Source organism: Micropterus salmoides, unplaced genomic scaffold (assembly GCF_014851395.1).
Source record: "Micropterus salmoides isolate LMB-PRFRI ecotype aquatic unplaced genomic scaffold, ASM1485139v1 Ms_hic_scaffold_20, whole genome shotgun sequence".
NCBI lineage: Eukaryota > Metazoa > Chordata > Actinopteri > Centrarchiformes > Centrarchidae > Micropterus > Micropterus salmoides.
In genome coordinates, this window is record NW_024041151.1 from 14,908,194 (window position 1) to 14,926,224 (window position 18,031).

General features: G+C 39.9%; 1 protein-coding gene across 6 annotated transcripts in view; it reads right to left on the reverse strand.

Moving 5' to 3' along the window:
* rgs3a (regulator of G protein signaling 3a) overlaps positions 1 to 18,031 on the reverse strand; it is a 157,776-nt gene that overhangs the window by 51,014 nt on the left and 88,731 nt on the right. For 4 of the 6 annotated variants that reach the window (XM_038733259.1, XM_038733261.1, XM_038733260.1 and 1 more), the window contains one exon: positions 14,258 to 14,392. In XM_038733259.1, the coding sequence (XP_038589187.1) occupies positions 14,258 to 14,392 (135 nt within the window). Of the gene's footprint in view, positions 1 to 815; positions 951 to 3,726; positions 3,882 to 14,257; positions 14,393 to 18,031 lie in introns of those variants that run through there. The other 2 variants (XM_038733263.1, XM_038733264.1) reach the window with 2 other exon arrangements.

Genomic DNA, 18,031 nt, shown 5'->3' on the forward strand with positions numbered 1-18,031 from the left:
ATCCAGTTCTCTCTCTGTCTGCCCTTCTCCTTCTAGTAAGTAGAGAATAACCCCACAATTCCACTAACAAGGAAAAGTGAAAAGCAATTTTCCCCAGTGTGCTTCCTGTTGTTTTTCCCCCTGTGGTCGCTCTCTCCTATTGTCTCCATCACGCTCATCTTGGCTCTGACACGGTTTAGAGTACGTCTTCCTAATGGCTATCTCCCTACTGTTTCTCCTCCTCCTTTTAGTCTCACTGCTTCTCACCCTACGACTCAGGGCACAGCCGGAGCAAAAATGACTGTAAAATAAAAGTGTCAAACTGGGGATGTAAACATTCTGTTGTTCAGAAAAAGAGGGAGGTGATATTGCAGGGGCAATTATATTAAAGAAAGCTATTAAAGCTATTAGAGAAAGGAAAGATGTGGATGAAGTGATGGTAGAGAAAGATTAAAACAAAGATGGAAAGTAAGAAAGAAAAAAAAACAGAAGCAGTTAGAAATAGTGAAGTTAAACGAATCAAGAGTGCATGACACACAACTCCTCATATGAGCCCGTCATAAAGATGCCTAGTGATAAATAAACCTTTATTGCTTTTTCCTATCTTTCCTCCCATCTCTCAGTCTTGTTTCCATGTCTGCATGACCAAACCACTCCCTGCTCCCCAGCAGCACAACAATTTCAGCAACTCAAACTAACCACATGAATAATCTTAAAAATATTTTTCCTCCAAAGCAACATAAAAATTCATTTGCATTAAATTTTTCTTTTTAAAATTAGCCATAAAACAACTGCGCCCCATAGACAATAAATAAAGCGATAGTTATAAACCTTACCTAGCAAGGGGAAGCAGTTCCAGGTTACAGTCCGCTTATGGCAGATACAGGCACTTCACACATCCCCATTAAAGTGGCCTACTTCCTCTCTCAAACTGCTGTGTGAATGTCTGTGACTGACTAGCTGGGCTGTTGTGTGTGATTCTGTCAGAGCTAGGCCAACTGAACTGTGCGTACACAGAGAGAGAGAGAGAGAGAGAGAGAGAGAGAGAGAGAGAACGGAAGAGAGAGAGAGTGCCTAAGAGGCTAAGAAGGTAGACTCCCAAGCTGCACAAACAAGTGAGAAGGAAAAAAGGAGAGGGAGGAGACAGCGATAATGAGAAGAGATAAATGAGCAGTATGAGCTTAGTGTGTGTCCTAAATGGTCTCCACGACTGCAGATGTGTGTGGGTTTGCAAATATTGCTTGACACATGTGTACATACATTGTGTCCATTTGTGCCCACATAACACCCCCGCCCATCATTTCTTTGTGCAGCCATTAAGGCAATACAGCACCCACAGGTCCCACAGGATGCATGAAGCACACGTATGGAATCATATTCATTATAACACACACAAACACGTGTGGTACAAGTTTAAACACACACTTTTCTGACACACTATGCAGTTACAAAGTCACCTTCTTAGCTGTTTATCAGTGGACACAACACTCAGAGGACAGGGATGTCACTACACATCCTGGTTTTAGACACATTTCTAAATTCAGTTCTTCTTAAATTCCTCTTCTATATCTCAATTTTTTAACATTTCTAAATCTGGCATGCACTCATTTTCTTTTGGACATTAGATTTGACGTCTGTAAAACATGTACGCAGGAAGTCACAATCTAACTTCCTGTGCAGACTTGTAAAGCCTTGTATGTTTCATATTGTTCAACTGTGATTGGTCAGTGACAGTTTCATTGTTTTTTGTTGTTGTCAAGGTCACCATAGATATGTATTGTATAGCTATATATAGATATGTTTGCACTGTATGATTCCAATGACTCATAGCCTGTCACATATCCTTGACTTGTATGACATCAGTGTACCATTTCTATTCAAACTATGCCTCAACGACGCAGAGACCAGAGAGATGGAAAATGCTAGCCACCTTGAACTAAGGCTAGCTAGCTAATGGCAGGTTCTGACTTCAGCAACATGGGTTCTACTGTTTTTCCATAAAGGCAATTTCATTTCCGGAAGTTAATAAGATGAAAACAACTAAGGAAACATCATATAATGCATAAATACATGAAACTGTATAAATTCTTCCTCACTACAGGCAACATTGGTGCTGAAATATTACTAAAACAAACCTAACATTTATCTTAATTATGGGTGGATATTTTAGAAATGTTTTAATACAGGTGCCAATGCAACTTTTTTTTAAATAATTTAGAAAATAATTTAGAAATTTAGAAACCTTCAACATTTGACTGAACTGTACAGACACATTTCAGTTCCTAAAGATACCCAGTCCTAAAGATTCTGTTTTGTTAATGTAGCATAGGTGCAGAAGTAAAAGTACAAATTTTTACTGTACAAATTTTCTCAACATCTCAGTAAAAACCTTGAACACTTTGGTTGCACTCATAATTACATACAACATCAAATTCTATAAAAAGGCTAAATATGATATAAGCATAAAAAGTAAATATATCAGTACGTGTGTTTCCATCCAACTGATTTTATGGCATTTTTAATTTGTAGAAAGAAAACAAATTGAGTGAAAATGCAGAAAAGAAAAAAATATATGAGGTCTGACTGGCGCTCTTTTAATTGCGTCATCTCGTTGCATCCAATTCTACCGCAAAGGTTTAATGTCACACGACCAGAGAGTTAGCATCAACTGTTGTTTATCTCAATGAACCAATTCCTTATATTTGCGTAATGGTATTTTCTTCTGATAAAATGTGGGCTATATTTGGATGGAAACCTGGCTAGTGTGTCTTGTTAGATAAACACATGTACCTTCTGTACCTGAGTGACAAATTGAACCACATGGTACTCTATCTCTGTCTCTCTCTCTCACTCACTCATTCACACTCTGTCTACTTTCTCACCCTCCTCTCACTCTGTTATCTCAAGAGCCTCTCAATGCTACAGAGGAAAAAGGTTTTTTATCTCCCAACCGTGACAAGGAACATTTGACATTGAAAGGAAGAAGACACACACACACCTGCTGTCTCGCAACATGGTTGCTCAGGTCAACAACGATCCATCACTGACAAGTGAGGTAAATGTCCAACACAAAACAAGACGGTGTCATATACAGCAGGTGACAGTTCAATGCTAATTACTGCGAAGAAAAAACATGAATTAAAAGTGTTTGCCGCTATTACACTGATACTGAGTCAACATTAACAGTCGTAGAGTTTCTCCAATAAAACAATTTAATGCATAAATAGAACCCAGAGACTGGAACTACATGAGCCCCAACTAACTGATGAATGAATCACACAAGAGTCATTTGCCAGATTTAATTTCCCTTACTTCTGTCTCTATCTATTTTCTCATTCTCAAGGCGGCATTAATAAAGATAAACACTGCACATAATTTAAGTCACTGGTATTTTCTAACAGAACAGATTTATCTATGCTTATCAGAACCACAATAACAGAAATTAAATCCTCCAACCAATCTCAAAAGAAGCATTTACTATGCAGTGCAAAAAATAGAAAATAAAAAAAATCCCTGGTTACATAAATGTAAGAAATATAACTTAACAGCATTTACAACTGTTGTGATCGCAGCATGCAAACAGTCCTACTTACACAAACAATCTAAACACAGTCGAATTCACATACACTCATATTCACAGCATACTTACAGTACTGCACACACACACAAACACAATAATCCCAACTACAGAGACAAAAAAGCTCTCTGATTGACCTTCATAAAAGTACAGAAGATACTGTGCATTACCTTAGACACCGGCATCTGGACGAGTTGTGCGCCTGCTGGCTTGTGTGACTGTGTAAGTGTGTTATAATTGGTGGCGTGTCCCAGATTATGACCAAGAATGGCACAGTTCATCGACACATACACACGCTGACAGTGCACGTGTGCGGCGCGAATACACACAGGCTGCTAATCCAATGTGACCATGTGTGGTTTTTTATTTTTCCTGTCCGTTTCTCTGAAAGTGTCAGTTCTTCTTTTCTCGTCCTTGTTCAGCTTCTTGTCTGTGCTGCTGCTGCAGTCCCAGATTCTCCCCCAGCATGGTATTAACGTGTGTGCAAAAGAGAGGAGGGAGAAAGAGGGGTGGGGGGGTAAAAAGGGATTTGGTGAAGGAAGGGAAATGAAGACAGATGGAATCGGGGAGAGGAGATTGAGGTGTGAGAGTGAAAGGAGGAATTGTGAAAATGTGATGTATTAAAAACAGAGAGGGAGTGATGGTTATGAAAAGATCAAATGCAACTAACTCTCTGGAGACGAAAGCAGTCAATGTCCTTCACTCTCTCTCTCTCTCTCTCTCTCTCTCTCTCCCCACTTCTCTCTCTCTCTTCCCCTACAAGCTATTTTTAGAAGTTGCTCTGTTGCAAATCAAAGCACCGAATCAAAACCTATCAAAGAGCAGGATGTTAAGGGCCATGTCTTCCACACCTAATAAGACACACACACACACACACACACACACACACACACACACACAACCCTGTCTGTTTCAATGATCATGTGTCTGCATCAGACCTGAAGGAAGCCATGCAACCTATTCATCAGGCCTTATCTAATCATATCATGTGCTAATATATAGTGGCCTTCTCAAATAGCTATTTTAAACATTGTCAATTACAATGCACAGACCGTTGTCTCCCTCTCTGTCTCTAGCTAAAGGTATTCTCAAAGAAACATGTTCCGGTGATGCAGAAAGTAATGACTGACATTTAAAAAGTAGAATATCAACTAACTTAAGGTAAACTAGATTTCAGGGTTTCATCTGCTTCCAGCACTTTGCCCTATTTCTTCATCCTCCTGCTAATTGGTGGCAGAATGTTTTAAAGTTCTCAGTGTCACTGCTGTCATCAAACTCTATTAATCAAAAATATCCTCGTATCAAAAAGAGCCCAGCTATTTGCAAATTAAACTGTTATCCCAGCTCCATTGCATGCTCAGTGGAGCAAACGTCATTTTTCAAAGCAAAGAATGTGCGAAATTAAAATTGACAGTGAATGGATTTCATGCTCTGCTGTGCTTTCTTAGGACTGAGTCCACGAGGCTTTTATCCATACTAGCTCCTATGCTGATGCATAATTGCCATTATATAACACAGTTATGAATAGTTAAAGGTGAGCTAAAATAAAGCCAAACACCACTCCATCAAAGGGAAATCATTAATGTTTAAAGAGAGACAGGAGGATTAATCCTACACTTCAGGGCCACAATGAATAACATTGCTGAGCTGTAAGTGTGTGTGTGTGTGTGTGTGTGTATGTAACTGACAGAGAGGGAGAGGTAGATAGCCGAAGGAAACAAAGACAGTGCTAAATATAGAGTGAGACTGAAGGTGAAAGATTGCATATTTGCACTTGACCGCTGCAATGACAGTAACAAGAGGGGAAAAGATGTGAGAAAAGAGAAAAAAAGGCAAATGACACAGGAGTAGATGAGTCTGTGGTTGAAGCACCCAGAGGAAAAAGAACACAACTGAAGTGAATATTTCTCTTGTTTCTTGCTTTCTGGTGAACTTTTCAAATTCTCAACTACAGCCTCCATAACGAGACTGTAGAATGAGGAAATAACTAATATGCTCTCATATTACTGATACATGCATCCACATAGGAGCAGTATTGTCCGGAAGACAGCAGAGTTTCTCAACATTTTCCAGGTAGTCTCTAGATTTGCTAACAAAAGGAAAGTTTGAGATGGTGATGTTGCTTCATCCTCCAAAATAATTGACCAGGTATCGTAGCAGTCGGTGGACAGCTGTCCTGGGTTTCCTTCTGTTCACAGCAAAACCTCTGCAAAGGTGCAGTGGAGAACTTTCTGATAGACTCAATACTTTATTCCAATTCTTTAAACAATTTCTCTATATAGAAATTGGACATAGATGCTGCATTTAAGCTTTGTAAGAGACGATGTCTCTAACCAGCAGACCACACTGCCGCCCTTATGTCCATTCAGAAGCAGAAATCTCCACTGAGAAGAAAACAAGTCATAACTACACAGTGATATATCTACATATGAATGTTTCTGCTCAGTTCCTCATATCTGCTCCATTTGATAAAGTTCTAAATTTAGATGCCGCACAAGACAACACATCCCTAAAATAGCATACAGTCTGATGTATGTGTGCGTGAAGAAAAGAGATGAGCAAAGACAAGACAAACGGAATTCATCCATGTCTAATTAGAAACAATGAAGAGGAAAGTGTGCGTCTGTTGCAGAAAAACAAAGAGAGCAAGAGAACATCACGTGAACATGTTCCAGTACAAATGCTGCCCATATTTTACTTTGTGTTGAGACACGTTATATTTACCTCTTGTTTTCAGACTTTATGTTTACACTTATTGGTGATCCTGGCAGAAGACTTTCACTGAGTTCCTTATATTTGCCATTTACGTTGTAATTATATATAATTCCCCACTTCCGAGATGACAGGTGTGTAGCAACCTCTCCCAATGGTTCACTCCTATCCTCATCGGACACCAAGTGAAAACAAACTGTCAAAAATCACAGGCACTCCTTCCTTGACTTACTTGTTAGCTTTCCCCTCACGTTCTCCTGTACCACTCACTGCCTCCTATTGTAAATCAGTGACACTGTCTCACTCTTCAACTCCCTTAAAACTTAAACTCCCTTCTTAAAAACCTATGACTGCTATGACTGTACCTGTCACTGTCTCAACGTCCATCACCAGACTATCACTTCTAATATGCTTCCTCTACTATCATCCGTGTCTTCCTGACAGTCCCCTCTCCCTGAAAGATCTTTCTGATTCCTGCCAAAACGACCAAGAGTCTTGTTCGATCTGTGATAAGCCACTGTCGTGTAAGGCCCATATCAAATCCTCATCTCATTCTGGTCCAGCACGGATTCACTCTGCATCGTCCAAATCAGACCCTATCTCACCCACTGTCAGACTCTTTGTTTTGGCCTTTAATCTACTCTACTTCCTCTGTAGAGCTGTAGCTTGTGCTCTTTTGGCGCAGTAAATATAAACTTCTAGTGAGTCATTGTTCCCCTTAGAAAAAATTATTAAACCTCTAGCGCCATTAAGTATACTTGTGTTAATATAAGGATAAACAATTTGTATACTTGTTACTGGACCAGTTAAATATTTATTTAGACTTAACTGGCCCACTTTTTAGTTTATGGAGTGTACTTTGTGCTACAGAACTATTTCTGAGATATATGTCATTTAGTACTCCAAGTATGCTCAAAGCAACTTTGAAAAACAGTAAAAGTGTACTACTGCAGTATTATTTTGGTGTAATCTTAAAATTAATTTATATGAATACTACTAGTGTGCAGTTTATGTGTTACTTGTGTTTAAAGTATACTCAAAGTAAATTTATTAATCTTTGTTGTTCTTCTCTGTATAGTGGAGTTGTTGGATTTTTAAGCTTGCAGACATTGCTTAATATAAAATGATGGAAAACTGATTATATCTAATTTTCAATCTTCATTTTCAGACATCAACTTTTGAACATTGACTTGCTGTACTGCTGCTAAAGACCTATGACTAAAGAGTAATAAACACCAAGGGGTGGAGCGAATGTAGTAAAATTGTAGCTTTTCCGAAGAGTTGACATGAATACAGCAGGATGGCAGCATAACCTGATAAGATAAGATAAGGGCCTTGAAAATCTTCATACACAAAATGGGGCAAAATTATTTATTCTGTTTTCTGATAAATCCTGTACTCATCAGCTTATTCTCTGTTTGTTATTTTGTGTTGCTGCTTAAGATTCAGTGTGCCCTCGTAGTGAGATACGCTGCTCAAACGATGCATATTCACTGACACTTCCTAACTGTCCCGAGATTTGTCTATCATTGACTGAGTGCGTACGTGTGTTTTGTGGGGGGGGCATGGTAGAACAGGAAGACAGGGGAGAGGAGAGACCACCACTGTCTTTAGTTTCACTGTAAATAAACAGTTTGAAGAGTCGAGAGAAAGAGTAAGACAGATTCTCATAAATGTGAAATGAGACAGCCAGAGAAAGAGAACAGAACAAGCTGCCTCCAAACCTCAACAGTCACACTTTGTTCATTAGCAGCAGCCATCTTTCTTCCACTGTTTATGTGAGCCTATGATCTCATGTAGAAAATGTATTGCTTTCCTCTTCTGACTCAAAGACGTCAGAAGAGTGCCAGCATCGAATGCTGTGTGTGATGAAGTGCAACTGTCATTTTCAAAATGGCCGGTCCTGCTTAAATTCCCATTTGTGTGTATGTGTGTGCGTGTGTGTGCGTGTGTGTGTGTGTGTGTGCAGCTGAACAAATTTATTTTTCCAGCAGCTTAGGGGCTAATGCTGCCGAGAGAAGAATGATCCGGAAGCTTTCCAAGGAAGGGCTGTGAGATATAAGTGCTTGTTTCTCTACAATGTAAATAAAAACCTAAATTAAATGTAATGGAAAATCAATAGTTTCTTCAGCATTTAAATTATCATGGCTTGCAAATTTGAGAGGTTTGACATGTTTGGCTTTTTTTTAGTTTTATTGGCATATTTTGTCAAGGCAATTTATTCAGTCCAGTAACTTCTGGGAAAATTCAGCCCAACAACTGCCTCATGGTCTTTTTGCAGGACTCTCTCCCTTATAACACCTGACTGTGTAACATCACCTACTGCATAATATGCTCTTGTCCATCTCCCTGACTAACTCATTCCCTTAAGAAAGAGGCATGAGTTATTCAAGTTGAAGTTAGCCATCATAAACATTCGCCCCAAATTCTTTGACTTTAAATAAAGCTCCACACAAAATAGAAACTGGTAAACTCTCAGCATGCCCGACTCACAGAGGGACTGGAGGATTAGAGGATTTCCAGGGGAAAAAGGCTCATGTCCAAATTTTTCCAGAGGGAAGCATTCAAAGCGTTCATAGGCAGATGTAGACGTCACAACAGTGTGACGGAGAAACCCCAACTGCAGGAAAAACGTGAATGAACAAAGTAACAGAAATAGATAGAATGAATGTGATTTCTATGGTATGTGTGCTTTTTCCCTTTGAAGTGGATTCTGCTCTCTCTGCACACTTGAACACCCCTCTTGAGTAAAGTGCATGCTTCAGCTAAGTGTGGATTTACTTGGCTTTGTGCATGGGAGGACAAATGCAGTCTCTAACACAAGGGAAATGTGTGATTCAATGGGTAATTTTATAAAGCTCTTTTGCTGCAATTCTTACTCACTTGGCAGGAATACACACAGTGCATCAAAAGGTTCACTCTATTCAGGCTGCAAAATAAGTTCTGGTTTTGACTCAGCAGTAACGGTGGGGCAGAAATGAAGTTATTAATAGGAAGAGCAAAGGAATATCCTTCCATGTCAAATTACAGGAAGGTTCCCTGAGTTTTTTGGACTGTTTGGTCTGTGCTGAATGAAGGTGCACATGTTTATCATTGTATTTATCCTGCGGTCACAGGATTTTGATGTTATGTTTTTATGTGTTCATTTAATACCAGTGGTCGTCTGTGGATGGATAGGTGATGTGGTGGCAGCCCGGCTGACGGTGAATGTCCTGGTTATTTCTCCTTTTTTTGTCTGTGATTCTGTTTTCCCTGTTCTGTGCCTGCCTCCCTGTGTCTCCTCCCCTGTGTGTGCTCTCTCTCTCTCTCTCCCTCCGCTCCTGAGCCCAGCCAACGACCCGCACCTGCATCTCGTTAACCTCCTCCCCTACCTGCCACACCTGCCAGCAATCAACTCCACCTCTGCCAGTACTTCAACCCCGGTTCTCCACGCTACCTCTGCTTGATCGTTGTTGCTCCAAACCCAGTGCCACTTGACCTCTCAAGCTTTCGCACTCATTCAGCATCTTGTTTATTTCCCTGTGCTTTGTCCCCACAGTGTCATTAACCCTGTCTTTCTGTCTGTTTCCCTCCCAGGTTCACTCGCCCTCGTCCTCCGTTCTGTCGGCTGGGCTCATCCTCCGGTCCTCTCCTCTTCGGACTTCCCCCACGGCGTCCTCCCAGTTCTCCCGTGCCTCCTCTCTTCCTCGGCCCCAGTGTCCCCCGGCACTCTGGCCTCAGTCTCCTCGGTTCCCCGTGCCTGTGTTTCCCCGGCATCCACCTCTCCCTCCACTCCAGTCCCTCAACCACTTTTTCCCTCAATAAACCTCCTTCCCTCTGAGCGTTGCGTTTGGGTCCTCTCTGTCCCCACACCACACCATCACAACAGATAGGACCCATATGTGTCTAAACATGTCTGTCTATGGGAATGTGTCCTCTTTTCTTTCGCCAATATGAAATGACCCAAAGGATTCTTACCTAGATGCCAATTAAAATACACAGGACTCTTTATTTGTTAAAGACTCCCATGCAAGAAACTTCAAGGGCATTCTTCTCATCTCTCCCGTACTTGACAAAGCTGATTTGCATATAATTAAACACATTTGGAGTTGACTGAATACAAACTATTTGCCTCTAAGGTACTGTGGAGAAATGCAATCAAAAGTGAACTAATTTGTCAAGATGTAAAATGTTATGATTAAGCAGGCATTCTCTTGCCTTTAGGACACCAATCAGATTTCCATTTAATAACATATTTCAGTAAAAGGATCTAATAACTGCACAAAGAATGTACTGTAATAATCCCACCGGGCAGGAAATGGATGCAAACCTGCATGTATGAGTTTACTGAGGTGGTACGATCAGGTTTTGCAGGAGTAATGATGTATTTCTGTTTCTATAGGCATGTGTATGATTGTGTGTGTGTGCCTGAAGCCATGTCCGTCTGAAACGCATGAAACATAGGAAATTATAAAACCGCTAAATCTGTTTGTCATCTTATTTTCGGCCAGCAAATAGCAAAATTGAGGCATCTAACGTTGAGATGAAATCATTATTTTATGATCACGTCGCTGTATGCCAAAAAAAATTCTTTAGTTCTTACTTATACAATATTACATACATTTGTGACAAGCTGTGTTGTGAGATTAGCTATATTGACATATTTTTAAGGGGGGCATTTTTGCCTTTGTTGTGGATAGGATAGAGACATAGAGGAAAGAGGGGATGACATTCAGGAAAGGGCTAGCTTGTGGGTTGTAGTAGCTAGTTAAACAATATCATAGGAGGTGTTTGTTTAGATTTAATTGGGTAAAGATTTTTCTTACATCTCCACAAGAGTGTGTTCTAACTTATTTGCTTTTGCCTCCTCCTCTGACTCCGGATCTAACAAAACAGGTAAGGGAGATGTGGGTGGAGGCCAACAGTCCTCTGCAGCTCCATATCTCTCTACCACTTCATATCGCACTGTATACGTTAAGCCAAACCGCACCTCATAACTAAACCCCCGCCACAGATGCCGCATAGTTTGTTTTACTCGAAAATATGTCACCTTACAGAAGATTCAGACACTCTAACTTCTGATTCACTGTGACTTCAAAAGGAGTGATCACAGAGTGTGTTGGCTACAGAAAGTTGTTCTCTCTACTTGAATGTTACTGCCACAAAGTAACTGAGTGTCTGAGCAGGCTTACGTCATTTTAGGTTTTATGGACGTTTTCCCCATCCACATTAAAACACATGGTAAGTGTTTATTTATGCACTCTGGAGAGTGCTTTTTTGAAAAGCATGAGTTTCAGTGGTGAACAGAGGGCCAAAGTGAAAGAAAAATTTGTGTTTTATTTAGTGTGAACATACTCAGAGAGAGAAATTGAAAGAGAGAGAGAGATTGGTCTCCCTCAGGTACCTCCAACTGTGAGACTCATCACCCCAGTTGACACACTAGAAGGTTTATTTTGCTTCCTTTGACAAGAAAACAGCTGAAGCTTTAAAAGCATAATTACTTTGCAGTTACAAAAGGCCTTTTCATGTGGGCCAGGGGAATATCCTACAATGATCATTGCACAACTTAAGTGCTAATATAAACTGGAAGGGCAGTTTCTTTAACATGTCTATACCGATCAATACATTGGTTTGGTCAATAGAAGGCATTGACTCACATGACTGAGCATGCGTACCAAGCTGTTTTATTGAACGTATTGACCACTGCAGTGTGTGTAAATGTGTTCACATATTTAGCTGGATGCAACTAACTAACACTGGGCCATGGGAGGAAACAGGCAAGGAAAGCAACATGTACAATGGCCATCCTGTTGCTGTGGAACGTTACAGTTATGTGTACAGACACTCCTGCTAGAAAACACTGTAGCAGTCAAACACCGTTTCTTTGATACAGTGTTAAAATCTTTAAATCTTGTTGGACATGTTGGACGAAGTTAACAAAGTAGTTCAAATATTAGAGAGTATTCAGATACGGGACAAATTCTGGGTCATTTACACTTCTGGCTAATCAGGTCTCATCCTGAATCTTTTCTGATGAACCATATGGGCACACACATACACATGGACACACGTGTAGTGAGAGAAAGGGATGAAAGAGTGTCGGCTTGTCCCTCTCTCTTTCTCTCTTTCATGTGCTGATGAAATGAAGCCCTAATGTACAACAGGTGTGACATCTCCGCACAAGGCTATTTATCCCTTTTAATCACCTTTCAGCAAAACTCAAACAAACTGGGTTGGACAGCTTTTAAATTTATGAAGTGAATGGGCTGTCTCTGCTGTTCATCAAAAATGAAAGACGCAAGAAATGGGAATGGTGTAAATCAAATTAAAAAAGAATAATATGCTAAAATCTATCAAATTAAATGCACATGTATCTATTTGGTCAAAAGGTTTTGTCAGACAGTCGCTCACACAGTTTTCAGTTTTCCTAAATAGCAATTAGAAAACGTGACAAGAAAAGAAAAAAATAATTTTGAGTAGATTTCCCTAGGTAACTCTTGAAATGACCGAATTGGGCCACGGTAATCTCGTTCACAGCTCCCCCAGCAGGCACCCTCTTAATCAGGGCGGTCAAAGCCAAGTGAGCACTTAAAGATCAGTTACAGTGCATCCTTAACAGCACCCTGCACCACCATTGTACTGTGCTACATTACGAGTAAGGGTGTAATCACTTAATCCAAAAGTGATTATATTTGAGCTCGATTTTCTGGGCAAAAATTAATAAACCTTCACTTTCTGCACATCATAGGATTCTATTATTCCACTCAATTTGATCCAATTCAACGCTTCCAAAAAGTATAACATGACAACAATAGTATAGTAATTGGAATATGAAAGGGGTCACTGGTAGTGACTAACCCACGGAGAATTATTACCTAGCTCTGCAGTTTTCCTCAGCTCTATGGAGGTAATTCAGTGCCTTTCAGCTCATTGATTTGATTTTCTGGCCAATAAATTTACTGTTTTAGTTCACTCACATGGGGTTGTTTGTGGGCGCAGCAGGAAGATGCTGTTTTTAGCAAAGAAGCTCAAAAGATTTGCTCAGCACCAAACAGCAGACACAGAGGAGCATTTAGAGAGCCACATATGTCCCTAAGAAGTTGGTAAAGACCAAAGACAGAGCTAAAAGGAGAGTGAATATTGTACTTACATGTGTCAGCTGAACTGAAACATGACTCCAACTGAATGTTAATGGTGAATGCTAATCAACTTAAAAGGGGATAATATGTCACTGTTGTGTTTCTGCTGCAAGTGGCAATAAAATCAGCGATAGCAGGTAACTTATTTGGTCAAAAATATATCCTTATCCCAAAACACTAATTCCATGGACATTTATTTTCAAAGAAAACTGTAGCCATAAATGACAACTGCCCAATAGTTTGTACTGGTGGATGGAAGCTAATAAACACAAATATGTTAATGAAAAAGACGTTTCCAACCTCAAATCACGAAAAAACTCATGAATTTAAGTTTTATTTCATTTTAATATGTAGTTTTTTTGTATGTGTCACCGCTGTCACCATACCACAGGTCAAGTGGGACACCAAGAAAACGCCTGGTACTCGCAGTGCTCAGGACTCAGTCAAGTGTAGTATGGTTAGCGTTTCAAATGATCACAACAAATAGAGTTTACCACAGCTGTGATTTTGTCAAGTTCAGTATATGTTAAGAGCAGTAACAGTAAACTACTACTACTACTACTTTACTGGAGTTGAAACTCCACTATAGCAGTGCAACTATTTAAATCGAGCCTGATAAGAGGCAGCATTAAACTAGCCTAAAGAAGCATAAGAGCTAAGTGGAAAATTGTAGTGACGGTTGTGTGAGCTGCAGCAAACTGTTACATGCTCCTGACTGAGTGTGCATGCTTGTAAGTTTGTTTCGTGGGATATCTGTGATGGGGGTATGCACGAATATATGCGTTCATGTGTTCATGTGTTCACTAATTCATCTCAATGGCCTCAAATAGAACTGCAAATGCTCCCAGATGTGTGTGTCCATGTGTCATACCTGTTCAAAATGCGGAACACGAGCCTCCCTCCTGTGAAGCTGGAGCTGCTTGTCAATGTTGTCCTTCAGGCACTGACACACGCGGCGCTTCTGGTCTGCTGAATAGGCTTCCAGGCTGAGCAGGCAGTCACACTTCTAGAGACACATACAGAAGCAGGGAGAGGAGAGAGAGAGAGGAGCAAGAGGGGTGGAGGAAAAGACAGCGGGCAATTAGGCATCTATTATCAGAGAAGTTAAGTAGAAGTGTCTCCTTATACTTGGATAGGAAAAGGGTTCAAGATGGCCAGAGAGAACAAATTAGAGGATTACATCAGAAAGAATGAATGAAAGGTAAAAACAAGAGTTTTTTGTCTCATCAGCCCTCTTCAATAAGACCATAAGACTTGAGCTACCAGTGTGTGTGTGTGTGAGTGTGATGAGAGAGGATAATGACAAACAAATTAGCTTAATCCATCATAAGTACAGTAACATAAGTATTCTACTATTGTGTGCATGTGCGAGTATGTTCATGTGTGTGTATTGTGTTTGTGTGTGTCCAGCAGAATGAACTATCCATAATTGACACTGGCCCTACTAGTACAGTATGTGCTGTCATTGTCTCCATGTTTCATCCCAGACTTTTTGCGCATTCAGTTGTCGCCTGAACTTTGTTTTCATTACACCACAGACTGTAAAGTGGCACAGTCCTCTGGGTAACAAAACGCTAGCATTAGTGAAATTATATAATGGCCAGTATCCACTTTAGGCAGAATCTGATATGCTGACAAAATGATGACGCGGCCAATGGCAAGATGGTACTCCTAAAAGAGCACAAATCAATACAACCCTGCTGGGAAATACATGAGAATAAATATTTGACAACCAGTGGTTAAGTTAGATCAGGCAGTGCTTTGTCAAATAGCTTTTCACTCAGAGGGACATAAATACCCCTCCGGGTGACTCTCCAGGACCTTCTATGTTTGATTTCACTGATGTCCAGATTAAATCTCTAATAGTTTAATGGCCCCATTTGTTGTCTTTTTTGGTCATGATTCCGGCAATGTACTCTGGATAAAAAACAGATCTCGTATAAATAAATAACAACAATCTCTGATGCCATACATAGAATTTATTTATGTTGATTTTGCTCCAAATCCTAATTTGGAAGCTAAGCGGACCTTTTAAAAAGTTTAAGGAGAAGAGTCAATGGGAGTTTATGGGCTACATCTGTTGCTGCAATTGTTCTATAATAAATTTGGAATAAATATTTCCTAATTGATGGGTATTATTTTAACTCTCTCACATTTTTGAGACTATTTCATAAACTTACATACTGTGTTCCTTATATAATTCTGTGCACACAGGTACAGCATCTTTCTGATATGCCAATCCACGGCTACAGACCAAATTAAAGGATCACCTAATTGCATTTTCTATTGAAACACAAAACATGGCTCTCAGGGTATCATCTAACAAATCACTATCCATACACACTCACATCAGGTCACACTTTCATCCACTTTTGCTGTTATATCACTACGGCATATTCAGTTGAAGAATAGTTTACATTATTCTTTTCTTGTCTGATTAAAATCAAATAGGAACCTATTGTGTTCAAGTACAGGTTTTTTCTATTTCTCTTCTTTCCGATTAGATGATTTCCATCTCCCTTGGTTGCTCTGCTTCCGGCAGTGTCAGGGAAAAACATTTGTGTCCTGACATTTTTGGGCACGAGTCAGACTATAAATAGGATTTTTCCATTTTGTGCAAGTCTTCAGAGATTGAAGTCCTCAGGGTTTTTCTTTACGCTCACTGCCCTGGTCGGTAGTGAATCATGATGCTAGTTTATTTGCCTGTTTCCTGGCTGTGTGGGCTTCTTTTCATGACCTGGTGTGTTGCTATCGCTTGGACTAGCCGTCTCTTCCAATGTCACTCAACGTCCTGTTGATGGGGATGGGGATGTTGCTGCTGCTTGTAGTGTGTAATGGTACAAAGTGTTTGGTGGTTAAAGCCTTGTCATTATTAGTGATGCTAATGCAGAGTAAAGGGCATTTAAGGCCTGCTTTAATGGCGGCAATGTCAAGACTGTTTTGCCTTATGCAGTAAAAAGATGTACTGCAAACAAGTTTTGTGTTAATGTAAAGCCTTAAATATTAACAAGAAGGTGGACAGAAAATTTTGGCACTAACTACAGTTGCTAACCACAAAAACACAAGAATAGGAGGGAAAATAACAAAAGAAAAACACACGAGGAAAGGAATTACAGGAAGAAAAAAAGGAGGAAGAGGAAGAAAAAAATGTCAAAATTCTCTGATTCCAGCTTCATAAATGTGAATATTTTCTGTTTTCTTTGGCTATTTGGTACACTTCTCTTTGACAAGAAACTGAATATCTTTGGTTTGTGGACAAAACAAGACATTTGAAGAAGTCAGCTTGGGCTTTGGGGAACACTGATCTACATTTTTCACCATTTTCTAGGCATTTTATAGGACAAACAACTAACTGATTAATCAAGACAGTTATCAACAGATTCATCAACCATCAAACAAAAAAGCCCTACAGATTTTAAAGCCGAAACTGCAGATATAAAGAGACAAAGACAAGTCAGAGAAGCTGGTTAGATAGCAGAAGCATTTATGAAATCGAGCCTGACTGTTCACAATTGTACCACGAGATGATGAAATAGCGGCTTTTTCAGAGCAGACAGAAGTCAATGTTGATGTTCATTGATATCCATCATTTGGACTGAATCTGAGTCTATAAGGGTGCAGCAGGGGCCATGATACAAATGCACACATGCCAACTTCAATGTAAATAACTGGGCAAACATCTAATATTGCTGTCAGTGAAAATCTCATAATTTTATCTAAGGTTAATTTTGAGTTATCACGTAAATCACATGATATTTTAAAGGTCAGGAAAGGTCAGCAAAAACTCTTTAGAAGCCAGTGGGTGAATTGGAGAATGATGACTGAAATGAGAGTTTCTTCCTTACTTAGCTAATGGCATTAACTAACTGACATCACTTGATTTCATGGTTGCCTTGAGACAACAAAGCCACACTTCTTATGCACTCACCAAATTAAAATGGAGCAGTGTGGAGTGTGAATTTCTCCAAAATGACACATGGCCACTCCCCAAGCCAACTAACCTTCAATCACATAATGCTAATGACAGGTGTTAATGCCAGAAATGTAACACACATGCAACCCAACACCTTCCAACAGACACATACACACACATCTGCAAATAATTTCTACATAAGTGATGTGATGTACTCATGTCTGATTATGAACTATAAGAGTTCACCGTTTCTCTGTCTTTCATAATCTTTGAGCATTAATTTATAATTATTTGGGATGAGTAATACTTTATAAACACTGCAAAGGTTCAGGCTTTCCAGAACATAGTGCCTCGTATGGCCAGGTGTTTTCCAGGCAACTCCCCACTGTCCCACATTAGAGAAAACACAACTGTGATGGAGCATTTGAAGGTCCCAGAGGCATGCAAGCACCTGCATCCACACAAACACACACTCAGCCACCTTTAAATTCAGTACACAGTACCAGTTTGAACTCCTACTATACACTTTTACTACATAGCTACAAATTTGCAAAGCATAATGATTCAAAAAAAACAAAAAGGCAACCAGCTGGGACTCTGTGAGTCAGGGCGAGGCACATCTCTCAGAGCTGCATGAGGGCTTACATCCTAATCTGTCAAAGACAGGAAGGGTGTTTGTTTACACAGTCTTGGTGTGTAAATATGAGATGGTGCATACTATACTGTAAACCA